Source organism: Ranitomeya variabilis, chromosome 7, assembly GCF_051348905.1.
Source record: "Ranitomeya variabilis isolate aRanVar5 chromosome 7, aRanVar5.hap1, whole genome shotgun sequence".
NCBI classification, from domain to species: Eukaryota; Metazoa; Chordata; class Amphibia; order Anura; family Dendrobatidae; genus Ranitomeya; species Ranitomeya variabilis.
The window spans coordinates 103062385-103089678 of record NC_135238.1 but is presented as its reverse complement, the minus strand read 5'-3'; the positions used below and the strand labels follow the sequence as shown (position 1 = coordinate 103089678).

General features: G+C 41.7%; 1 protein-coding gene across 1 annotated transcript in view; it reads right to left on the bottom strand.

Moving 5' to 3' along the window:
• PGAP1 (post-GPI attachment to proteins inositol deacylase 1) overlaps nt 1-27294 on the bottom strand; it is a 1745445-nt gene that overhangs the window by 63406 nt on the left and 1654745 nt on the right. Inside the window, exon 26 of the mRNA XM_077275621.1 lies at nt 6184-6288. Coding sequence (XP_077131736.1) covers nt 6184-6288 — 105 coding nt within the window. The remainder of the gene's footprint in view (nt 1-6183; nt 6289-27294) is intronic.

Sequence of the window (27294 nt, the reverse complement as noted above, 5' to 3'; positions counted from 1 at the left end):
TTTCTCTTCCTCCTAACACGGCGAGTTGAATTAATGCCAAAGACATAAATTTTTGTCTCATCTGACCACAGAACCTTCTCCCAATCACTCACAGAATCATCCAAGTGTTCATTGGCAAACTTCAGATGGGCCTCCACATGTGCCTTCCTGAGCAGGGGGACCTCACGGGGAGAGCGTGGCCAACCGTGGCCGGGTGTCAGCTTATTATCACAGCTGACATCCGGCACTATGTGCCAGGAGTGGTCACGGACTGCTCCCGGCACATTAACCCCCGGAACACAGCGATCAAACAAGATCGCAGTGTTCCAGCAGCATAGGGAAGCATTGCGCAGGGAGGGGGCTCCCTACGTGCTTCATTGAGACCCTCAGAACAATGCGATGTGATCGACTTTGTTCCGAGGGTCTCCTCTGTCCTCCTCCCTGCAGGCCTCCGGATCAAAGATGGCCATGGGGTCCTTCCAGGTCCTACATAAAAATTATTTATGTAAATAAAAAAACTAACAATAAAAGTACACATATTTAGCATCGTCGCATCCATAATGATGCAGCCTATAAAACTGTCCCACTAGTTAACCCCTTCAGTGAACACCGTAAGAAAATAAATAAAACATGAAGCAAAAAACAATGCTTTATCATCATACCGCCGAACAAAAAGTGGAATAACACACGATTAAAAAGACGAATATAAATAAACATGAAAACGTCATCTTGTCCCACAATAAACGAGCCACCATATAGCGCCATCAGCTAAAAAATAAAAAAGTTATAGCTCTCAGAATAAAGCGAGACAAAAACAATTTTTTTTATATAAAATAGTTGTTATTGCATAAAAGCGCCAAAGCAATAAAAAAATATAAATGAGGTATCGCTGTAATCGTACTGACGCTAAAAATAAAACTGCTTTATCAATTTTACCAAACGCGGAACGATATACACGCGCCCCCAAAAGAAATTCATGAATTGCTGGTTTTTGTTCATTCTGCCTAACAAAAATCGGAATAAAAAGCGATCAAAAAATGTCATGTGCCCGAAAATGGTACCAATAAAAACGTCAACTCGTCCAGCAAAAAGCAAGACCTCACATGACTCTGTGGACCAAAATGTGGAAAAATTATAGCTTTCAAAATGTGGTGATGCAAAAACTATTTTTTGCAATAAAAAGCGTCTTTTAGTGTGTGACAGCTGCCAAACAAAAATCCCTCTATCACCCTCTTAGTTAGGGAAAAAAAATAAAATAAAAAAATGTATTTATTTCCATTTTCCCATTAGGGTTAAGGTTGGGGCTAAAGTTAGGGTTAGGGCTAAAGTGAGGGTTAGGGTTGGGGCTAAAGTTAGGGTTAGGGTTGAGGATAAAGTTAGGGTTGGGGCTAAAGTTAGGGTTAGGGATGGGGCTAGAGTTGGGGATAGGGTTTGGATTACGTTTACGGATGGATTAGGGGTGTGTCAGGGTTAGGGGTGTGGTTAGGTTTATGTTTAGGGTTAGGGGGTGTTGGGGTTGGGATTAGTGTTAGTGGTGTGTTCAGGTTAGGGGTTTGTTTAGGGTTATCGTTAGGGTTAGGGGTGTGTTGGGTTAGGGATGGAGTTAGAATTGGGGGGTCGCCATTGTTTAGGCACATCAGGGGCTCTCCAAATGAATCAGAGCGTCCTATCTCAATTCCAGCCAATTTTGCATTAAAAAGTCAAATGGCGCTCCTTCCCTTCCAAGCTCTGCCATGCGCCCAAACAGTGGTTTACCCCCACATATGGGGTATCGGCGTACTCAGGATAAATTGTACAACAACTTTTGGGTCCAATTTCTCCTGTTACCCTCGGTAAAATAAAAGAAATTGGATCTGAAGTAATTTTTTTTTTTTTAAACATTCCAAAAATTCCTGTGAAGCACCTGAAGGGTTAATAAATTTCTTAAATGTGGTTTTGAGCACCTTGAGGGTTGCAGCTTTTACAATGGTGTCACTTTTTGATATTTTCTATCATATATACCCCTCAAACTGACTTCAAATGTGATGTGGTCTCTAAAAAAAAATGGTGTAGTAAAAATGAGAACTCGCTGGTCAAATTTTAACCCTTATAACTCCCTTTGAAAAAATTTTGGTTCCAAAATTGTGCTGATGTAAATTAGACATGTGGAAAATGTTACGTATTAAGTATTTTGTGTAACATATCTCTGTGATTTAAGGGCATTAAAATTCAAAGTTGAAAAAATGAGAAATGTTCTACATTTTCGCCAAATTTCCGTTTTTTAAACAAATAAATGCAAGTAATATCAAATAAACTTTACTACTATCATGAAGTACAATATGTCATGAGAAAATGTCAAAATCACCGGGATCCATTGAAGCGTTCTAGAGATATAACCTCATAAAGGGACAGTGGTCAGAATTGTAAAAATTGGCCCAGTCATTAACGTGCAAACCACCCTTTGGGGGTAAAGGGGTTAATTCAGGTAACAAATTGATTAGAAGCGTCTAACTGGTCTGTACGAGGCAGAATTCTTAATGGCTGGTAGGGGATCAAATATTAATTTCTCACTGCAAAATGCAAATAAATGTATGTAATTTATACAATGTGATTTTCTGGATTTTTTGTTTTTGATATTCTATCTCTCAATGTTAAAATTAACCTACCCTTAAAATTATAGACTGTTCATGCCTTTGTCAGTGTGCAAAATCAGCAAGGGACCAAATACTTATGTCCCCCACTGTATAACAAGTGGGAGTGGCTGCTATAGTGACTCTGAGCGGTCCTGCTTAAATAGTTACTGCTGCAGCATTACATGTGCCATCAGATGTCATTTCCAGGTTTGGGGCTGCATACCGGGACACTGCACATCCGGCGTTTTGTAACGCAGGGAATCGACAGTGACATGTTCGTGTTTCTACAAATATGCATTCCAGCTGCCATATTTAAGGATGTGTCAGCAATGGCGGGATTTGTCAGTGAGCTTTAAAGGCATATTACAGCTACCTGATCAAACAGGCAAATTAAGCATGAACAGACTAGGTTGTGGATTTCTCCTATGTAAGTGCCACTTGAAGAAAAAAAAGCACCGTATTGTACCAGCTACCCATAATGGGTTAAAACCGTTCCATAAACAAAAAATGTGCATCTCCATATTGTCCTCCTCGCAGTTAGATCAATCCGTATTCTGAGTCATCGTGCACTGTGCACAGAGTGAGTGGAGGAGTGGCCCACCAGCCTGGCAAATCTTCACAGTTTAGCTGCCAAGATTTCCGACATCCTGACTCTCTCTGGGCTGTTGTAAAGAGGCGCAACCTTAGATGTCGTGCTGTCGCGGTATCTTTCCTTCTGAGCTTTTCTGAGTGTCATCCCCGTCTCCAGCCTGCATGGGACTTTTCTACTTCTACTACGAACACCATCCCACAGGTCTAGAGTCATTTATGCATGCTGTGCTCTGGTCTGATGGTGGTATTTTACCAGGATTATGAACGGGAGATTGACTTCACACGTCCATCTAACATGGCCGCCAGGACACACCTTGTCTCCGAAGCACAGTTTCTAACAGGCCTGTACTGTTTCTTTATGTATATGGTCATTTTGTCTAATTAGTTTATTTTACTCTTCTTTTGTTTACTAGGTTTTCTCTTTCACAATTTAAATATATTGTTAGACCTGTGAGGCTCAGACAGGTGGCAGAAAAGTTTCTTCTCAAGTTTAATGTGAATGCAATTTATAACAGGAGTTAAGTTCTTAGTATGCTGGTTGTGTTCTATCAGATCCCCTGTGAAGTGAATAATGTTTTACTCTTATTTTAGCTCCATTTACTCAATAGGGTTCAAAAGTACATGAGTAGGACAGATAGCAGGGATAACATTATTAGCTGCAAGGGTTGGATGTTACGCTTTGAATTGTGAAGTATCGGAGGGCATGTTTAAATCCAGTATTTGCAATCACAGATGATAGAAACATCCATGAATGCGCTGGTAAACCATAACGACTTGGAAAGTATACATTTGCGGTTATAGATCTGAAAGGAGATCCCAAAATAGTGGTCGTCTATATATCTTAATCAGGTATGAGGCAATGGAGAGAAAAGAACCAAGTGATAGACACTGTTATGATAAGGAAGAACACCTTTCCTTACTCTTATTACACTGGCAGTGGGCAACTGGGAAGTTACTCCGGAACTCCTGACGAAGTTCAAGCCAACTATACACGATGAGTAGTGATGAACGAGTATACTCGTTGCTTGGGTTTTCCTAAGCATGCTCGGGTGATCTCCGAGTATTTGTTATTGCTCGGAGATTTCGTTTACGGCTTCTGGACAGACTGAATACATGTTGGAATTCCCTAACAAACAGGCATTCTTCACATGTATTCAGCCTGTCTGGCAGCTGTAAATCATGCAGCTGAGGCGATGAAAACTAAATCTCCGAGCAATAACAAATACTCGGAGATCACCCGAGCATGCTTAGGAAAACCCAAGCAACGAGTATACTCGTTCATCACTAACAATAAGCCTTTGTCTCTGTGTAGTCGGTGTGATGCTGTCAGGGAGAGACTAGGTGAGCGAGAGCTAATAACCCGGGCCCCTGCAGTTTCCCTCAGACTAGGGAAATCCTGACTGACCCTCTACCTGGAGTTTACACTGAAGGTGTGCATGTCCAGGCCTCGAACCTCACCCTGTCTCCTGAGCTCAGCCCTAGGCTGAAACCTTCGCCCACCACCCAGTGAAGACAGAAGCTATAATCGGTGACGCCCAAAGATCAGGAGAACTATTTAAAGGCAGTGGGCATGGCCCAGCTTCCAATCCAAGGATTAAGGCCCCGTCTCACATAGCGATTTACCAGCGATCACGACCAGCGATACGACCTGGCCGTGATCGTTGGTAAGTCGCTGTGTGGTCGCTGGGGAGCTGTCACACAGACAGCTCTCTCCAGCGACCAACGATCAGGGGAACGACTTCGGCATCGTTGAAACTGTCTTCAACGATGCCGAAGTCCCCCTGCAGCACCCGGGTAACCAGGGTAAACATCGGGTTACTAAGCGCAGGGCCGCGCTTAGTAACCCGATGTTTACCCTGGTTACCAAAAAAAACAAACAGTACATACTCGCCTTTCGGTGTCCCTTGCCGTCTGCTTCCTGCTCTGACTGAGCCGCCGTACACTGAGAGCAGAGCGCAGCGGTGACGTCACCGCTGTGATCTGCTTTCACTTTCACTTTGCGGCGCTCAGTCAGAGCAGGAAGCAGACAGCAAGGGACCTGACGGACATCAGATGGTGAGTATGTAGTGTTTGTTTTTTTTTTACATTTACGCTGGTAACCAGGGTAAACATCGGGTTACTAAGCGCGGCCCTGCGCTTAGTAACCCGATGTTTACCCTGGTTACCAGTGAAGACATCGCTGGATCGGTGTCACACACACCGATTCAGCGATGTCAGCGGGACCTCAACGACCAAAAAAAGGTCCAGGCCATTCCGACACGACCAGCGATCTCGCAGCAGGGGCCTGATCGCTGGTACGTGTCACACATAGCGAGATCGCTACTGAGGTCGCTGTTGCGTCACAAAACTAGTGACTCAGCAGCGATCTCGCTAGCGATCTCGCTATGTGAGACGGGGCCTTTAGGTAAATTAACCCCGGAACAGCTAGATAAAATCTAGCAGACGCCAATGAGCAAATAGTGGTCAAAAGCGGAATTACTGCTGTCTGTCGGACGACCTGGTCTGAACAGCGTCCGACATGACAGATGCTATGTACAGGAAAGTGAGAAGCTGCTCTGGTGAACTCCCTAAGCAAAGACGTTTAAGGTCACCTTACTGGAGTAACAAAAGGGGGGCTGACACCCAAAATAAAAGGTCTAAATTCTTGATTGTGTGGAACCCACGGACCCAGGAGGCAGAGTCTCTGCCAAAGACTGAGATGAATTTAAACTAAATAGATGAGATTGTTTTGAATAAATAGCCTACCCAGTGAAAGGACTGTGTTTTATTCATTCATGCTGGAAAAGGGCCTACAGGGTTTACTGTTGTTAGTATCCAAAATAAAACATCATGGTTGGAAGAAGCAAATCTTTGACAAGAAACAGCAGTTGCCTCATACAGCTATCCACCCCTAAATTGATATCATACTCCACTTTGGATTGCAAGCATGAATATTTTTTTGTTTGCTAAAAACTGCTGCACCTTTGTCACTGTTATGTTGAGTATAAATTGAAATACTCACCTGGATTTTATTGATAATATAGTGGAATTCATCAGAATTTCTACTGTGAAAATAAGTATAATAGCCAAATCTCTCAAAGGATCAGGATCCAGTTGAATATTATATCTAGAAAATAAGAAATTTAAAAATTATTACAATGACAATTACAGAACACAGCCCCCCAAAAATGCATAGTTTAACCCCTTAGTGACAGAACAAATTTTGACATTAAATCTGACCACTGTCACTTAATGTGGTAATAACTTTGGAACCCTTTAATGGATCCCACTGATTTTAATATTGTTTTTTGTACTTCATAGTAGTGGTAACATTTGTTCGATATGACTTGCATCTATTTGTAAAAATGTTGAAAATTACTCAATTTTCAAATTTTTTATTCTTATGCCCTGAAAACAGAGTTATGTCACACAAAGTAGTTAATAAATATCTTTTACCATATGTCTACTTCATGTTTGCACCGTGTTTTAAACAATTTTTTTGTTAGAAAGGCTAAAAGTTGAACAGCCCTCAAAACCACATTCAAGAAGTTTATTAACCCTTCAGATGTTTCACAGAAACTAAAGCAATGTGGAAGGTAAAAATGAACATTTCACTTTTTTTTACAAAAACTTTACTTTAGCCCCAAATGTTTTATTTTTACAAGAGTAACAGGAGAAACGGGACCCTAAAATTGTTGTGCAATTTCTTCTGAGAATGCCGATAGCCTTTATGTGGGGGAAACCACTGTTTGGAAGCACAGCCGAGCTAGGGACAAGTACCGTTTAACTTTTTAAACGCAAAAGTGGCTGGAATCGAGAGCAACACCATGTCGCGTATGGAGAGAACCTGATGTGCCTAAACAAAGGAAACCATCTATAAATGACCCCATTTTGGAAACTAGGCCCCTCAAGGAACCCCAATGTGCTTCACAGAAGTTTATAATCTAGAGCTGTGAAAATAAAAAAAAATCAAACTTTTTTCCACAAAAATGTACTTTTAGCCCCAACTATTTATTTTTACAAGGCTAACAGTAGAAAATGGACCCCAAAATTTGTTGAACAATTTCTCCTGATTACACTGATATGTGGGGGAAAAGTACTGTTTGGGGGCATGGCAGGGCTCGGAAAGGAAGAAGTGACATTTTGGAATGCAGACTTTGATTAAATGACCTACAGGTGTCATGTGGCGTTTAGAGAGCCCCTGATGTGCCTAAACAGTGAAAAGCCCACACAAGTTACCCCATTTTGGAAACTACTCCCTCCAATAATTTTATCCATAGGTATAGTGAGCATTTTGAACTCACAGATATTACACAGAATTTGATAACATTAGGTCGTCATACTGAAATTTTTTTTTTTTCCCGAAAAATGTTGTTTTAGCCCCAAATTTGTAATTTTCACAATGGATAATAGGAGAAAACAAACAGACCCATAATTTGTTACACAACTTCTCCTGAATGCGATGATGCCCCATATGTGATCAAAACTTTTGTTTGGGCACATGACAGTGCTAGGAAAGGAAAGAGAGCTATTTGTCTGGAATAGATTGTGAATGCCATCTGATTTGAAGAGCCCGTGACATGTGAAAACAGTAGAAATCCCACAAAAGTAACCCGATTTTGGAAACTAGACCCCTCAAGGAATTCATCTAGCGGTTTACAGTGCATTTTTCACGAGTACGTGATTCAAAAAACATTATAACATTTAGATGTGAGAAAAAAAAATTTCCACTAAAATACTGTGTTAGCATAAAATGTATAATTTACACAAGGGATAATGGGAGAAATTGGACCCTATAATTTGTTATGCAATTTCTCAAGATTGTGGCGATACCCCATATGTGGTTGTACACTACTGTGTGAGCACACGGCGGGGATCGGATGGAAAGGTGTTCTACTTGGCTTTAAGAATGCATATTTTTGCCTGAATTGATCACAATCAATTAGCTCTATTAGCTGAGCGCCTGAGGAGCCAGAACAGCAGAAATCTCCCCAGGTGATCCCATGCTGGAAACTTCACCATCTAATGAATTCAACTAGGGGTGTAGGGAGTATTTTTAACCCATTGGTGCCTCACAGAATGTTATAACATTGAGACGTGGAAATATGACATTTTAGTGGTAAAATTGTTATTTTTGTATTTGCTGCAAATTTGTCAGGTAAACAAGGGTCAATAGGTGAAATTGGACACCATAATTTATTGCATAATCTCTCCCGAACACAGTGATCTCCCACGTGTCGTCAGAAATTACTGTTAGGCCACAGGTCAGGGCGGAGAAGGAAGGAGCACTACTTGGCTTTTGGAGCACAGATTTTGCTAGAATAGTTTGTGGGCAACATTTGCAGAACCCCTAAAGTGCCAGAAAAACAAAAGTGACCCCATTGTAGAAATTGCACTGCTCAATGAATTCATCTATGACTACAGTGACTATTTTGTAACATCCATCACAAACTTTATTTATGGAGAATTGCAAATATGCCAGTTTAGTGCCCATACAGTGCCACCATACACTACCATTCAAAAGTTTAGGGTTATCCAGACAATTTTGTGTTTTCCATGAAAACTCATACTTTTATTAATCAAATGAGTTGCCAAATGAATTGAAAATCTAGTCCAGATCACTGACAAGGTTAAAAAAAAGATTTTTATTTGAAGTAATAATTTTCTCCTTCAAACTTTGCTTTCATCAAAGAATGCTCCCTTTGCAGCAATTACAGCATTGCAGACCATTAGCATTCTAGCAGTTAATTTGCTGATGTGATCTGGAGAAATGTCACCCCATGCTTCGAGAAGCCACTCCCAGAAGTTGGTTTGGCTTGATGAATACAAATTTTAAAAAAAACTGACCGTCACATCCAAAAATAGACTAAGTGTGAACAGGTGCTGAACTATTTCTAGTGCAGTAATGCAATTCAATTTTCATGTTTGCAAGTTTTGGCGTTACAGTGTGCTGCCTTTTTTGTTTGAGAGCATATGAGTTGGTGACTCTACGTTCAGCATCTGTTCACACTTAGTCTATGTTTGGATGTGACGGTCATTTTTTTTTTCTTCATTTGTATTCATTAGCCTTCTGACTGAGCACTCACAGCAGGACCACTACCCCTCCACAGATATATAGATTTTAGTCTAACAGAGCATTCATGTTCCCATACAGATGAAGACTTTATTCTAAGTGAGGAAAGGCATTGCTAGGTCCTGGTATATGAGAAATGCCTTATCATGGCTACCAGGTCCACATGAATTGGACAATTTATGGGCTAAACTTTTTAAATTTTTCATATTTCTAGTGTAGTAATGCGATTCAATTTTCATTTTTCATGTTTGCAAGTTTTGACGCTACATTGTGCTGCCTTTTTTGCATCTTTTCAGTTGTTCTGCGTCTCACAAATGTTCTTCTATGTGATCCAAACACCTCAAACTTGGATTCGTCTGTCCATAACACATTTTTCCATCTTTCTCTGTCCAATGTTTGTGTTCTTTTGCCCATATTAATCTTTTCCTTTTATTAGCCAGTCTCAAATATGGCTTTTCCTTTGCCACTCTGCCCTGAAGGCCAGCATCCCTAAGTCACCTCTTCACTGAAGACGTTGAAAATGGTGTTTTGCGTGTACTATTTAACCCCTTTCTGCCATTGGACGTACTATTCCGTCCATGTGGGGTGGGCCCTAATTCCCAAGGCCGGAATAGTATGTCCAGCGTGATCGGTCGCGCTCACGGGGGGGGGGGGGGGGGAGCGCGGCCGATCGCGGCCGGGTGTCAGCTGCCTATCGCAACATGATCACAGTGTGCCGGCGGTACAGGGAAGCATCGTGCAGGGAGGGGGCTCCCTGCGGGCTTCCCTGAGACCCCCGGAGCAACGCGATGTGATCGCGTTGCTGCTAGGGTCTCTTACCTCCTCCTCGCTGCAGGTGCCCGGATCCAAGATGGCCGCGGCATCCAGGTCCTGCAGGGAGGGAGGCGGCTTACCAAGTGCCTGCTCAGAGCAGGCGCTTAGTAAGCCTGCAGTGCTGTAAGTCGGATCGGTGATCTGACAGAGTGCTGTGCAAACTGTCAGATCAGTGATCTGTGATGTCCCCCCCTGGGACAAAGAAGAAAAGTAAAAAAAAAAATTTCCACATGTAAAAAAAAAAAAAAAAAAAAAAACAAAATTCCTAAAGAAAAAAAATATATTATTCCCATAAATACATTTCTTTATCTAAATAAAAAAAAAATCAAACAATAAAAATACACATATTTAGTATCGCCGTGTCCGTAACGACCCCACCTATAAAACTATATCACTAGTTAACTGTTGTGAATCTGCTTTTGGGCTCCTCTGGTGGTTGCTGGTGGTACTGGTGACTTGCGTGTGTTTTACGGTCTCAGTTCACCTGCTCCCATCAGTATTTGGGAGTTTCCTATTTAACCTTGCTCTCCAGTCATTTCCTTGCCGGTCATCATTGTAACTTGAGCCATCCGGTTGCATGTTCCTGCTACTAGTCTGCTGATCAGCTAAGTGGACTCTTAGTCCTTTTCTTTTTATATCTTTTGTCCAGTTTACAGTTTGTGATTCTCTGTAGCTGGAAGCTCTTGCGGGCTGAAATTGCCACTCCTGTGTCATGAGTTGACACAGGAGTTTTAAAGTAATTTCAGGATGGTATTTTGAAAGGGTTTTCAGCTGACCGTGAAGTCCCCTTTTGTATCCTTCTGCTATCTAGTAAGTGGACCTCTCTTTGCTAAATCTACTTTCATACTGTGTATGTCTTTTCCTCTGAACTCACCGTTATTATTTGTGGGGGGCTTCTATCATCTTTGGGGTATTTCACTAGAGGTAAGCCAGGTCTGTTTCTTCCTCTACCAGGCGTAGTTAGTCCTCCGGCTGGCGCGTGGCATCTAGGGTCGTAGGTATGCTCCCTGGCTGCTATTAGTTGTGTGGTAGATTTAGCTCACGGTCAGCTTGAGATTCCATCACCCAAGAGCTCGTCCGTATTTATATGTTTCTGATGTTCCCCTGCCATTGGGAACCATGACAGTATGACCGGCCAAGTGTTAAAGTTATTGGAAGAAGAAAGGAGTGAAAAAGAAGTCTGTAGATTTTTTTTTTTCTTTTCCCTATGCTTGCTCCATAGTTGAATCAGTTGTATTTCAGCTCTAATTCAGCCTTTGCCTTTCTCTCCTTCTAATCCTTGAATGGCTCTGATCTCACCTGTTTAAAGATGGATCCTCAGAGTTTGGCTGCAGGTTTAAATAATCTTGCTACTAAGGTTCAAAATTTACAAGATTTTGTTATACATGCTCCTATGTCTGAGCCTAAAATTCCTACACCAGAGGTGTTCTCTGGAGATAGATCTCGGTTTCTGAATTTCAAATATAATTGTAAATTATTCCTTTCTCTCAGACCTCACTCCTCTGGAGATCCCGCCCAGCAGGTTAAAATTGTAATTTCTTTGCTGCGAGGTGACCCTCAAAATTGGGCATTTTCATTGACACCAGGGGACCCTGCGTTGCTCAATGTGGATGCGTTTTTTCTGGCTTTAGGGTTGCTTTATGAGGAACCTAATTTGGAGATTCAAGCTGAAAAAGCTTTGATAGCCCTATCTCAAGGGCAAGATGAAGCTGAGATATACTGCCAAAAATTTCGTAAATGGTCTGTGCTTACTCAGTGGAATGAGTGCGCCCTAGTGGCAAATTTCAGAGAGGGCTTCTCTGATGCCATTAAAGATGTTATGGTGGGGTTCCCTGTGCCTATAGGTCTGAATGAGTCCATGACAATGGCTATTCAGATTGATCGGCGTTTGCGGGAGCGCAAGCCTGTGCATCAATTGGCGGTATCTTCTGAAAAGACGCCAGAGAATATGCAATGTGACAGAATTCTGTCCAGAAGCGAGCGGCAGAATTATAGGCGTAAAAATGGGTTATGCTTCTATTGTGGTGATTCTGCTCATGTTATATCAGCATGCTCTAAACGCACAAAGAAGGTTGACAAGTCTATTTTAATTGGCACTTTACAGTCTAAATTTATTCTGTCTGTAACCTTGATTTGTTCATTATCAGCTATTACCGTGGATGCCTATGTGGACTCTGGCGCCGCTCTGAGTCTTATGGATTGGTCCTTTGCCAGGCGTTGTGGGTTTAATTTAGAGCCGCTGGAAGTCCCTATACCTCTGAAGGGTATTGACTCTACGCCATTGGCTAGTAATAAACCACAATTCTGGACGCAAGTGACTATGCGTATGACTCCAGACCATCAGGAGGTGATTCGCTTCCTTGTGTTGTACAATTTACATGATGTTTTAGTGCTTGGATTACCATGGTTACAATCTCATAACCCAGTCCTTGACTGGAAAACAATGTCTGTGATAAGCTGGGGATGTCGGGGGGCTCATAGGGATGTACCTTTGGTTTCCATTTCGTCATCTACTCCCTCTGAGATTCCAGCATTTTTGTCTGATTATCGTGATGTTTTTGAGGAGCCTAAACTTGGTTTACTCCCTCCCCACAGAGATTGTGACTGCGCCATAGATCTGATTCCTGGCAGTAAATTTCCAAAGGGTCGTTTGTTTAATCTATCTGTGCCTGAACATGCTGCTATGCGAGAGTATATTAAGGAGTCCCTGGAAAAGGGACATATTCGTCCTTCTTCATCTCCTTTAGGAGCTGGTTTTTTCTTTGTGTCTAAAAAAGATGGCTCTCTGAGGCCTTGTATTGATTATCGACTCCTGAATAAAATTACAGTCAAATATCAGTATCCGTTGCCTTTGCTGACTGATTTGTTTGCTCGCATAAGGGGGGCTAAGTGGTTCTCTAAGATTGATCTTCGTGGGGCGTATAATTTGGTGCGAATTAAGCAGGGGGATGAGTGGAAAACCGCATTTAATACGCCCGAGGGCCATTTTGAGTATTTAGTAATGCCTTTCGGCCTTTCAAATGCACCTTCAGTCTTTCAGTCCTTTATGCATGACATTTTCCGTGAATATTTGGATAAATTTATGATTGTGTATTTGGATGATATTTTGATTTTTTCGGATGACTGGGAGTCTCATGTTCAACAGGTCAGGAGGGTTTTTCAGGTTTTGCGGGCTAATTATTTGTGTGTAAAAGGTTCAAAGTGTATTTTTGGGGTTCAGAAGATTTCTTTTTTGGGGTACATTTTTTCCCCTTCTTCCATTGAGATGGATCCTGTCAAGGTTCGGGCTATTTGTGACTGGACGCAGCCTACTTCTCTTAAGAGTCTTCAGAAATTCTTGGGCTTTGCTAACTTTTATCGTCGATTTATAACTGTTTTTTCTGGCGTTGCTAAGCCTTTGACGGATTTGACTAAAAAGGGTGCTGATGTTGCCGATTGGTCCCCTGCTGCTGTGGAGGCCTTTCGGGAGCTTAAGCGCCGCTTTTCTTCTGCCCCTGTGTTGCGCCAGCCTGATGTTTCTCTTCCCTTTCAGGTTGAGGTCGATGCTTCCGAGATCGGAGCGGGGGCAGTTTTGTCGCAGAAAAGTTCCGACTGCTCAGTGATGAGACCTTGTGCGTTCTTTTCTCGAAAATTTTCGGCCGCCGAGCGAAACTATGATGTTGGTAATCGGGAGCTTTTGGCCATGAAGTGGGCATTTGAGGAGTGGCGTCATTGGCTTGAGGGTGCCAGACATCAGGTGGTGGTTTTGACTGATCACAAGAATCTGATTTATCTTGAGTCTGCCAGGCGCCTGAATCCTAGACAGGCGCGCTGGTCGTTGTTTTTCTCTCGGTTTAATTTTGTGGTCTCATACCTACCGGGTTCTAAAAATGTAAAGGCAGATGCTCTTTCTAGGAGTTTTGAGCCTGACTCTCCTGGGGATTCTGAACCTGCTGGTATCCTTAAGGATGGGGTGGTTTTGTCTGCTGTCTCCCCAGACCTGCGACGTGCTTTGCAAGAATTTCAGGCAGATAGACCTGATCGTTGTCCGCCTGGTAGACTGTTTGTTCCTGATGATTGGACAGTAGAGTCATCTCGGAAGTTCATTCTTCTACGTTGGCAGGTCATCCTGGAATTTTTGGTACCAGAGATTTGGTGGCTAGGTCCTTCTGGTGGCCTTCCCTGTCTCGAGATGTGCGTGTTTTTGTGCAGTCTTGTGATGTTTGTGCTCGGGTCAAGCCTTGTTGTTCTAGGGCTAGTGGGTTATTGTTGCCCTTGCCTATTCCGAAGAGGCCTTGGACGCACATCTCTATGGACTTTATTTCTGATCTCCCTGTTTCTCAGAAAATGTCTGTCATCTGGGTGGTGTGTGACCGTTTTTCTAAAATGGTTCATTTGGTACCCTTGCCTAAGTTGCCTTCCTCATCTGAATTGGTCCCTCTATTTTTTCAAAATGTGGTTCGCTTGCATGGTATTCCGGAAAACATCGTTTCTGACAGGGGAACCCAGTTCGTGTCTAGATTTTGGCGGGCATTCTGTGCCAGGATGGGCATTGATTTGTCTTTTTCGTCTGCATTCCATCCTCAGACTAATGGCCAGACGGAGCGAACTAATCAAACCTTGGAGACTTATTTAAGGTGTTTTGTGTCTGCGGATCAGGATGACTGGGTTGCCTTTTTGCCGTTGGCAGAATTTGCTCTTAATAATCGGGCTAGTTCTGCCACTTTGGTTTCCCCTTTCTTTTGCAATTCGGGGTTTCACCCTCGTTTTTCATCTGGTCAGGTGGAATCTTCGGATTGTCCAGGAGTGGATACTATGGTGGATTGGTTGCATCGGATTTGGGGACAGGTGGTGGACAATTTGAAGTTGTCCCAGGAAAGGACTCAGCATTTTGCTAACCGCCGTCATCGTGTTGGTCCTCGCCTTCGAGTTGGGGACTTGGTGTGGTTGTCTTCCCGTTTTGTCCCTATGAGGGTTTCTTTTCCTAAGTTTAAGCCTCGGTTCATCGGTCCTTATAAGATTTTGGAGATTCTTAACCCTGTGTCCTTTCGTTTGGACCTCCCGGCATCTTTCGCTATCCATAATGTCTTCCATCGGTCGTTGTTGCGGAGGTATGAGGTACCGGTGGTTCCTTCTACTGAACCTCCTGCTCCTGTGCTGGTTGAGGGTGAATTGGAGTACGTTGTGGAGAAGATCTTGGACTCCCGTATTTCCAGACGGAGGCTTCAATATCTGGTTAAATGGAAGGGCTATGGTCAAGAAGATAATTCTTGGGTAACTGCCTCTGATGTTCATGCCTCGGATTTGGTTCGTGCCTTTCATAGGGCTCATCCAGATCGCCCTGGTGGTTCTCGTGAGGGTTCGGTGCCCCCTCCTTAAGGGGGGGGTACTGTTGTGAATCTGCTTTTGGGCTCCTCTGGTGGTTGCTGGTGGTACTGGTGACTTGCGTGTGTTTTACGGTCTCAGTTCACCTGCTCCCATCAGTATTTGGGAGTTTCCTATTTAACCTTGCTCTCCAGTCATTTCCTTGCCGGTCATCATTGTAACTTGAGCCATCCGGTTGCATGTTCCTGCTACTAGTCTGCTGATCAGCTAAGTGGACTCTTAGTCCTTTTCTTTTTGTATCTTTTGTCCAGTTTACAGTTTGTGATTCTCTGTAGCTGGAAGCTCTTGCGGGCTGAAATTGCCACTCCTGTGTCATGAGTTGACACAGGAGTTTTAAAGTAATTTCAGGATGGTATTTTGAAAGGGTTTTCAGCTGACCGTGAAGTCCCCTTTTGTATCCTTCTGCTATCTAGTAAGTGGACCTCTCTTTGCTAAATCTACTTTCATACTGTGTATGTCTTTTCCTCTGAACTCACCGTTATTATTTGTGGGGGGCTTCTATCATCTTTGGGGTATTTCACTAGAGGTAAGCCAGGTCTGTTTCTTCCTCTACCAGGCGTAGTTAGTCCTCCGGCTGGCGCGTGGCATCTAGGGTCGTAGGTATGCTCCCTGGCTGCTATTAGTTGTGTGGTAGATTTAGCTCACGGTCAGCTTGAGATTCCATCACCCAAGAGCTCGTCCGTATTTATATGTTTCTGATGTTCCCCTGCCATTGGGAACCATGACAGTTAACCCCTTCAGTGAACATCGTAAAAACAAAACAAAAAAAAGAGGCAAAAAACAATGCTTTATTCTCATACTGCCAAACAAAAAGTGGAATAACACGCGATCAAAAAGACGGATAAAAATAACCATGGTACCGCTGAAAACATCATCTTGTCCCGCAAAAAACGAGCTGCCATAAAGCATCATCAGCGAAAAAATAAAAAAGTTATAGTCCTCAGAATAAAGCGATGCAAAAATAATTATTTTTTCTATAAAATAGTTTTTATCGTATAAAAGCGACAAAACATAAAAAAAGATATAAATGAGGTATCGCTGTAATCTTACTGACCCGAAGAATAAAACTGCTTTATCAATTTTACCAAACGCGGAACGGTATAAACGCCTCCCCCAAAAGAAATTCATGAATAGCTGGTTTTTGGTCATTCTGCCTCACAAAAATCGGAATAAAAAGCGATCAAAAAATCTCCCGTGCCCGAACATGTTACCAATAAAAACGTCAACTCGTCCCGCAAAAAACAAGACCTCACATGACTCTGTGGACTCAAATATGGAAAAATTATAGCTCTCAAAATGTGGTAACGCAAAAAATATTTTTTGCAATAAAAAGCATCTTTCAGTGTGTGACGGCTGCCAATCGTACAAAATCGCTAAAAACCCGCTATAAAAGTAAATCAAACCCCCCTTCATCACCCCCTTAGTTAGGGAAAAATTTAAAAATGTAAAAAATTTATTTATTTCCATTTTCCCATTAGGGCTAGGGTTAGGGCTAGGGATAGGGCTAGGGTTAGGGCTAGGGTGAGGGCTAGGGTGAGGGCTAGGGTGAGGGCTAGGGTGAGGGCTAGGGTTAGGTTTGGGGCTAGGGTTAAGGCTACAGTGAGGGTTGGGGCTAAAGTTAGGGTTGGGGCTAAAGTTAGGGTTAGGGTTTGGATTACATTTACGGTTGGGATGTGTCAGGGTTAGGGGTGTGGTTAGGGTTACCGTTGGGATTAAGGTTAGGGGTGTGTTTGGATTAGGGTTTCAGTTATAATTGGGGGGTTTCCACTGTTTAGGCACATCAGGGGCTCTCCAAACGCGACATGGCGTCCGATCTCAATTCCAGCCAATTCTGCGTTGAAAAAGAAAAACAGTGCTCCTTCTTTTCCAAGCTCTCCGGTGCGCCCAAACAGGGTTTAACCCCAACATATGGGGTATCAGCGTACTCAGGACACATTGGAGAACAACTTTTGGGGTCAAATTTCTCCTGTTACCCTTGGGAAAATACAAAACTGGGGGCTAAAAAATAATTTTTGTGGAAAAAAAATATTTTTTATTTGCACGGCTCTGCGTTATAAACTGTAGTGAAACACTTGGGGGTTCAAAGCTCTCACAATACATCTAGATGAGTTCCTTAGGGGGTCTACTTTGCAAAATGGTGTCACTTGTTGGGGATTTCTACTGTTTACGTACATTAGGGGCTCTGCAAACGCAATGACGCCTGCAGACCATTCCATCAAAGTCTGCATTCCAAATGACGCTCCATCCCTTCCGAGCCCTCCCATGCGCCAAAACGGTGCTTCCCCCCCACATATGGGGTATCAGCGTACTAAGGACAAATTGGACAACAAATTTTGTGGTCCAATTTCTCCTGTTACCCTCGGGAAAATACAAAACTGGAGGCTAAAAAATAATTTTTGTGGGAAAAAATGTTTGTTTTATTTTTACGTCTCTGCATTATAAACTTCTGTGAAGCACTTGGTGGGTCAAAGTGCTCACCACACCTCTAGATAAGTTTCTTAGGGGGTCTACTTTCCAAAATGGTGTCACTTGTGGGGGGTTTCAATGTTTAGGCACATCAGGGGCTCTCCAAACGCAACATGGCGTCCCATCTCAATTCCTGTCAATTTTGCATTGAAAAGTCAAATGGAGCTCCTTCGCTTCCGAGCTCTGTCATGCGCCCAAACAGTGGTTTACCCCCACATATGGGGCATCGGCGTACTCAGGACAAGTTGTACAACATCTTTTGGGGTCCATTTTCTCCTGTTACCCTTGGTAAAATAAAACAAATTGGAGCTGAAGTAAATTTTTTGTGAAAAAAAGTTAAATGTTCATTTTTATTTAAACATTCCAAAAATTCCTGTGAAACACCTGAAGGGTTAATAAACTTCTTGAATGTGGTTTTGAGCACCTTGAGGGGTGCAGTTTTTAGAATGTTGTCACACTTGGGTATTTTCTATCATATAGACCCCTCAAAATTATTTCAAATGAGATGTGGTCCCTAAAAAAAATGGTGTTGAAAAAATGATAAATTGCTGGTCAACTTTTAACCCTTATAACTCCCTAACAAAAAAAATTTGGGTTCCAAAATTGTGCTGATGTAAAGTAGACATGTGGAAATGTTACTTATTAAGTATTTTGTGTGACATATCTCTGTGATTTAATTGCATAAAAATTCAAAGTTGGAAAATTGCAAAATTTTCAAAATTTTCGCTAAATTTCCGTTTTTTTCACAAATAAACACAGGTAATATCAAATAAATTTTACCACTATGATGAAGTACAATTTGTCACGAGAAAAAAATGTCAGAATCCTTAGGATCCGTTGAAGCGTTCCAGAGTTATAACCTCATAAAGGGACAGTGGTCAGAATTGTAAAAATTGGCCTGGTCATTAACGTGCAAACCACCCTTGGGGTGAAGGGGTTAATGAAGCTGCCAGTTGAGGACCTGTGAGGCGTTGATTTCTCAAACAACAGACTCTAATGTACTTGTCTTGTTGCTCAGTTGTGCAGCGGGGCCTCCCACTTCTCTTTCTACTCTGGTTAGAGCCTGTTTGTGCTCTCCTTTGAAGGGAGTAGTACAAGTAGTACACACCGTTGTAAGAAATCTTCAGTTTCTTGGCAATTTCTCGCATGGAATAGCCTTCATTTCTAAGAACAAGAATAGACTGTCGAATTCACATGAAAGTTCTTTTTTTCTGGCCATTTTGAGAATTTAATGGAACCAACAAATGTTATGCTCCAGATTCTCAACTAGCTCAAAGGAAGGTCAAGTTTATAGGTTCTCTAATCAGCCAAACTGTTTTCAGCTGTGCTAATATACTTGCACAAGGGTTTTCAAGGGTATTCTAACCATCCATTATCTTTCTTATACAGTTAGCAATCACACTGGAGTGATGGTTGTTGGAAATGGGCCTCTATACACGTATGAAGATATTGCATTGCCACCAGATGTTTGCAGCTAGAATAGTCATTTACCACATTAACAATGTATAGAGTGTATGTAATGTTAGCTTCATTGGAAAAAACTGTGCTTTTCTTTCAAAAATAAGGACATTTCTAAGTGACCCTAAACCTTTGAACGGTAGTGTATATTGTAGCACCCCAATACATTGTGCCCAAATTGTGCTTCTGGGAATATGCACCTGTGAATTAAATGCTCTCTAACCACTACAATAATGTTACAGGGGGGCTCAGAATAAGAGAGGCATTTGGATTTGGGAGCACATAATTAACTGGATTTTATTTGAGGTTATGGGAGCCATGTTGTTTTTCCAGAGTCTTTATTCTAGCAGTAACATGGGAACCCCGATATTTCCAGTGACAGATGACTGATTAGTAGGGCTGAATTTCAGCAGGATAAATTAGGGTTTTATTGGTAACATTTTGGGGCACATAATATTTTTCTATGGCTTCCAGAATAAGGCTGGATCACATTCTTGTGTTCTACGCTGAGCACACACGTAGTGGTATCAGTGTAAATGCCACAAAAAAAATGATTCAGACGAAACTCCAACGGAACCATCCACCACACTGAGGCAGATGGAAACACTTCATACTCCGTTTGGTGGTATACATCTTTTTATGTGTGCAAAGATATGTGGTCACCCACACTTGTGAGCTAAAAAGCTTAAAATGATGGGACAATCCAAAGTGACTCCATCTGCCTCATAAGTGAGTGGTTCCATTGGGGGTTTGTCTGAATCGTGATTTTGGGGAATTTACACGGAAACCCTGATGTAAGTGCTCAGCAGAGAGTGTAAGATAAATGATATCAGATGTACACAGGATTTTTTGTTTTTGTTTTGCTGCGATAACACAGTAAAAATATTTTTCTATAAAAAGTTGTTTTTTTGTCACCATATTATGAGAGCTTTAACTTTTTTATTTTTTTTGCGACTAGAGCTGTATTAGAACTTTTTTTTTGCGGCACGAGTTGCAGATTTTTTGTGTACCATTTTTGAGCACGCAATATTTTGTCCAAATAATAAAAGTTGTAGCCAGCTCACCCAGTCTGTCATCCTTTGGAGATCTGCTCATTGCCAGGAAGCCGCACGGAATTGAAATGGGAGAGGCACACCCATGATGCAATAGCCACAGTATACAACAGAAAATTCCACGGAATCTTTCCTACTTGGCAATTAAAAACCATTTTATTCTTTCATCTTTAAAATACTCCATATGGCATAAGTCCTTAATATACACATATATTTTAAAGATGAAAGAATAAAATGGTTTTTAATTGTCAAGTATGAAAAATTCACTGGAATTTTCTGTTGTATACTGTCTGTGGCCATAATATTTTGCATTACTTTTAATTCAGATTTTTCAAACACAGAATGAACAAAACCCAGCAATTTAATTATTTTTTGTGTCGTTCATCATGCAGTAAAAGTGATCGGACTGGTTTGTTCGTTGGGTTCGTACGATTACAGCTATTTTTTTAAATTTAAATTCTGAGATCTGTAACTTTTATTTTTTTTGCTGAATGGGCATATTATTAGGGCTTGTGTTGACATTTTCATTTCTACCACCAATATGGGAGTCATATTCCCAGACCAAAGAACACCCCCTGTGACCAAGCTTCGCTAGCGCTGCTGATTTCCCCCAGTAAGCTGAATTAAGACTGTAAGACGGACCCCCATTTGACACATTAATTTTTTTCCCCATTTTCCTTCTGAAAATTTGGGGTGCGTCTTATGGTCTATATGCGTCTTACAGTCCAGTAGCGGGTTTTTCCGGATGTGGCGATACCAATTGTGTGTACTTTTTTATTTTTGTTTTATCACAAATGCTGGTTTTTACATATTTTATGAAGCTTTTTTTCACTTTTTTTCACTTATTCCCACTGTGAGACATGTTTAATTTTAAGTTTGAACACTGAACAGTGCATGAGACTGTCAGTGTCTCACTGACTGTGACTGTGAGATCCAGCTTATAGCTTATGATTCTCATCGCAGGAGTCCGATGGTTGCCAAGGGGTCTTGTGACTCCCTTGTAATCAATTAAATACCGCTGTCGTGATTAACAGTGGTATTTAAGGGGTTAATCGGCCCCCGATTGACTTCAAAACAGGCCAGGGCCGGTATTGCAGGGTGTCAGCTGTCATATACAGTTGATACCAGTGGGTATTGTGGCCACCAGATGGCGCCCTTGATGACCACCGTTAAAAGGCGTATCGGCAGGCAATATGGGTTAAAACTGTATTTTCTATTCACATGCCAATAAGAAAACAAACTATAAAACAAACACCTATGAACACTGTATTTAATCTAAGTTTGTCTGCTGATGCTGGATTATCCAATTGCAGTATTGCACAAGCTACGTGACAATCAGTAAGGAGTAGTGTGCTAACGATCACAAAGTGCTGTGACCTTCTCGCTGTGCTTCCTATTCATACGTTTTAAAAGACATTAAATAAAGTGGACCAAAGGATGGTCATATTGCAAACAGATAATTCATTTCAAATGCTCAAAAGTCAAAACTATTTTTTCATCATCCACTAATTTAAACAAAAATGTGATTTTTATTTGACATTTAAAATGTGATCTATTAAGGCACATTTCACACATTATAAATAGTAATTAAAAGAAAAAAAGAAGAGAGGCTCATTGTCCTTATTGAACAAAGTATTCCAAACTTGGAAAAAATCTTTTGCTGCAATATTCCTTAAAGGTTCTTTTTTAATCACTATTTGTTTTAATGGTATCTTTTTCAGTGTAAAAAAAAACAACAGATCTTGAACTTATTGAACAAAGTAGTAGCTAATAAGTATCTAAACAATAAATATTGCTGTGACACAGTGATGTCTATTAATGGCAGATTTACAGTTTGGCTGTCGGACGCTGTTCACACTAGGGCGAACGACAGACAGCGGTAATTCCTCATTCGTCCACTATATGCTCAGTGGCGCCGGTTAGATTTGATCCAGATTATCCGGGGTTAATCTGGCTGGTGCTCGGGTTGAGGGCTGAGTCACGCCCACTGCCTTTAAATAGTTTTGCTGGGCTTTGGGCGTCGCCGATTATAGCTTATGTCGTGTGCTTGGTTATCTCGGTCTGGAGTGGTGGTCTAGGAGAAGGAGTTTCGTATCCGGTGGTGTATTTCCCTTTGTCATATTTTCTCCTTCCTTTATTTGTATTGTTTTGCCCTGTGCACTTATAGTGTATTCCTGTGTGACTGCAGCGTGGTGCATATTTTCCGTTATCCTTGTCTGTGCTAACTGTGGGTATTGGTAAGTGGTCTCTTCACTGGGTGGTGGGTGGTGGTTTCAGCCTAGGGTTGAAACAGGAGACAGGGTGAGGGTGGAGGCCCAGACATGCACACCATCAGTGTAAACTCTGGGAGAAGGGTCAGTCAGGGTTTCCCAGAGTTGAGGGAAATCGCAGGGGCCTGGGTTATTAGCTCTTGCCTACCTAGATTTCCCGTGATATTGGCTGAGTAAGGCTACGTTCACATTTGCGGTCGGCGCCGCAGCGTCGGGCGCCGCAGCGTCGCCGCATGCGTCATGCGCCCCTATATTTAACATGGGGGCGCATGGACATGCGTCGCACTTGCGTTTTGCGCCGCATGCGTCCCTGTGGCGCCCGCGTCCGGGCGCAGAGGACGCAGCAAGTTGCATTTTTGCTACGTCCAAAATCAATGAAAAAAAGGACGCATGCGGCGCAAAACGCAGCATTGTGCATGCGTTTTGCTGCGTTTTTGTTTGCGTTGTGCGTTGCGGCGCCGACGCTGCGGCGCACAACGCAAATGTGAACGTAGCCTAAGACTGTTGTTACATACCAGCATGATCATATCACCATTATTCTAGTTACCACCCATTGTGGGGCTATTTGTTTGTGAGGACGAATACTGGGCGTATCCTTGGATATCTTTGTACTGTTGATATAGGTAGTTTTGCTCATAACCTCAAATCATTGAATACTAGCTAATTAGAGAGTATAGTAGATTTATCGATTTTGTCTTTCTCCACTTTCACTTTCTTTCAGCCCAGTGCATTGAGGCATTTTCAGTTAGGGGGATCTTAATTAGGGTCTATTTTATCTATATTCATTAAAAGTTATATTTTAATAGGGGTTTGTCTTTGGTAAGCGAACACATATTTACCCTTTGTGCATAAAATTTAGTAAGAAGGGTGCATTATACTACTATGGTGCTGCATTATACTACTATGGGGGTACATTATAATATGGGGGTGCATTGTAGTATGGGATGCATTATACTACTATGGGGTTGCATATTACTATGGCGGAGCATTATACTGCTATGTGGTTGCATTATACTGCTATGGGGGTGCATTATACTATGGGACTGCATTACACTGCTATGGTGCTGCATTGTACTATGGGAGTGCATCATACTGCTATGGGGCTTCATTATACCGCAATGGGGGTTCCTTATACCACTCTGGGACTGCATTATACTGATATGGGGCTGCATTATACTACTATGGGGCTGCATTATACTACTATGGGGCTGCATTATACTACTGTATAGGTGCTTCTCACAAAATTAGATCAAAAGTTAATTTATTTCCCAAACCTGGGAAACACACATTCGCCAGAAGACTCGCTACACTCATCAGGAGGGCGTTAAACTAGAAGTAGAGGGGACGGGAAGAAAAACATTAGACTCGAACAAAGAAGACCCAGGAAAACATACTCAGAAGGGAGGTAAGAACATTTCTAAAACAATCCACAGCGAGGAGATTGGAACAAAACAAAATCCTCTAAACTGCATGCTCGCAAACGCCAGAAGCCTGACAAACAAGATGGAAGAACTAGAAGCAGAAATATCTACAGGAAACTTTGACATAGTGGGAATAACCGAGACATGGTTAGATGAAAGCTATGACTGGGCAGTTAACTTACAGGGTTACAGTCTGTTTAGAAAGGATCGTAAAAATCGGAGAGGAGGAGGGGTTTGTCTCTATGTAAAGTCTTGTCTAAAGTCCACTTTAAGGGAGGATATTAGCGAAGGGAATGAGGATGTCGAGTCCATATGGGTCGAAATTCATGGAGGGAAAAATGGTAACAAAATTCTCATTGGGGTCTGTTACAAACCCCCAAATATAACAGAAATCATGGAAAGTCTACTTCTAAAGCAGATAGATGAAGCTGCAACCCATAATGAGGTCCTGGTTATGGGGGACTTTAACTACCCGGATATTAACTGGGAAACAGAGACCTGTGAAACCCATAAAGGCAACAGGTTTCTGCTAATAACCAAGAAAAATTATCTTTTACAATTGGTGCAGAATCCAACCAGAGGAGCAGCACTTTTAGACCTAATACTATCTAATAGACCTGACAGAATAACAAATCTGCAGGTGGTCGGGCATCTAGGAAATAGCGACCACAATATTGTACAGTTTCACCTGTCTTTCACTAGGGGGACTTGTCAGGGAGTCACAAAAACACTGAATTTAGGAAGGCAAAGTTTGACCAGCTTAGAGATGCCCTTAATCTGGTAGACTGGGACAATATCCTCAGAAATAAGAATACAGATAATAAATGGAAAATGTTTAAGAACATCCTAAATAGGCACTGTAAGCGGTTTATACCTTGTGGGAATAAAAGGACTAGAAATAGGAAAAACCCAATGTGGCTAAACAAAGAAGTAAGACAGGCAATTAACAGTAAAAAGAAAACATTTGCACTACTAAAGCAGGATGGCACCATTGAAGCTCTAAAAAACTATAGGGAGAAAAATACTTTATCTAAAAAACTAACTAAAGCTGCCAAAAAGGAAACAGAGAAGCACATTGCTAAGGAGAGTAAAACTAATCCCAAACTGTTCTTCAACTATATCAATAGTAAAAGAATAAAAACTGAAAATGTAGGCCCCTTAAAAAATAGTGAGGAAAGAATGGTTGTAGATGACGAGGAAAAAGCTAACATATTAAACACCTTCTTCTCCACGGTATTCACGGTGGAAAATGAAATGCTAGGTGAAATCCCAAGAAACAATGAAAACCCTATATTAAGGGTCACCAATCTAACCCAAGAAGAGGTGCGAAACCGGCTAAATAAGATTAAAATAGATAAATCTCCGGGTCCGGATGGCATACACCCACGAGTACTAAGAGAACTAAGTAATGTAATAGATAAACCATTATTTCTTATTTTTAGGGACTCTATAGCGACGGGGTCTGTTCCGCAGGACTGGCGCATAGCAAATGTGGTGCCAATATTCAAAAAGGGCTCTAAAAGTGAACCTGGAAATTATAGGCCAGTAAGTCTAACCTCTACTGTTGGTAAAATATTTGAAGGGTTTCTGAAGGATGTTATTCTGGATTATCTCAATGAGAATAACTGTTTAACTCCATATCAGCATGGGTTTATGAGAAATCGCTCCTGTCAAACCAATCTAATCAGTTTTTATGAAGAGGTAAGCTATAGGCTGGACCACGGTGAGTCATTGGACGTGGTATATCTCGATTTTTCCAAAGCGTTTGATACCGTGCCGCACAAGAGGTTGGTACACAAAATGAGAATGCTTGGTCTGGGGGAAAATGTGTGTAAATGGGTTAGTAACTGGCTTAGTGATAGAAAGCAGAGGGTGGTTATAAATGGTATAGTCTCTAACTGGGTCGCTGTGACCAGTGGGGTACCACAGGGGTCGGTATTGGGACCTGTTCTCTTCAACATATTCATTAATGATCTGGTAGAAGGTTTACACAGTAAAATATTGATATTTGCAGATGATACAAAACTATGTAAAGCAGTTAATACAAGAGAAGATAGTATTCTGCTACAGATGGATCTGGATAAGTTGGAAACTTGGGCTGAAAGGTGGCAGATGAGGTTTAACAATGATAAATGTAAGGTTATACACATGGGAAGAAGGAATCAATATCACCATTACACACTGAACGGGAAACCACTGGGTAAATCTGACAGGGAGAAGGACTTGGGGATCCTAGTTAATGATAAACTTACCTGGAGCAGCCAGTGCCAGGCAGCAGCTGCCAAGGCAAACAGGATCATGGGGTGCATTAAAAGAGGTCTGGATACACATGATGAGAGCATTATACTGCCTCTGTACAAATCCCTAGTTAGACCGCACATGGAGTACTGTGTCCAGTTTTGGGCACCGGTGCTCAGGAAGGATATAATGGAACTAGAGAGAGTACAAAGGAGGGCAACAAAATTAATAAAGGGGATGGGAGAACTACAATACCCAGATAGATTAGCGAAATTAGGATTATTTAGTCTAGAAAAAAGACGACTGAGGGGCGATCTAATAACCATGTATAAGTATATAAGGGGACAATACAAATATCTCACTGAGGATCTGTTTATACCAAGGAAGGTGACGGGCACAAGGGGGCATTCTTTGCGTCTGGAGGAGAGAAGGTTTTTCCACCAGAATAGAAGAGGATTCTTTACTGTTAGGGCAGTGAGAATCTGGAATTGCTTGCCTGAGGAGGTGGTGATGGCGAACTCAGTTGAGGGGTTCAAGAGAGGCCTGGATGTCTTCCTGGAGCAGAACAATATTGTATCATACAATTATTAGGTTCTGTAGAAGGATGTAGATCTGGGGATTTATTATGATGGAATATAGGCTGAACTGGATGGACAAATGTCTTTTTTCGGCCTTACTAACTATGTAACTATGTAACTATGTAAGTTCTTCAATACAAAAAGTGAAACTCATATTATAAAGAGTAGTGACAAACATAGTGATCCATTTCAAGTGTTTATTTCTGTTTATGTTGATGATTATGGCTTACAGCCAGTGAAAACCCAAAAGTCGTTATCTCAGTAAATTAGAATTATTAACAAAAAACACCTGCAAAGGCTTCCTAAGCATTTAAAAGGGTCCCTTAGTCTGCTTCAGTAGGCTCCACAATAATGAGGAAGACTTCTGACTTGACAGATGTCCAGAAGGCAGTCATTGACA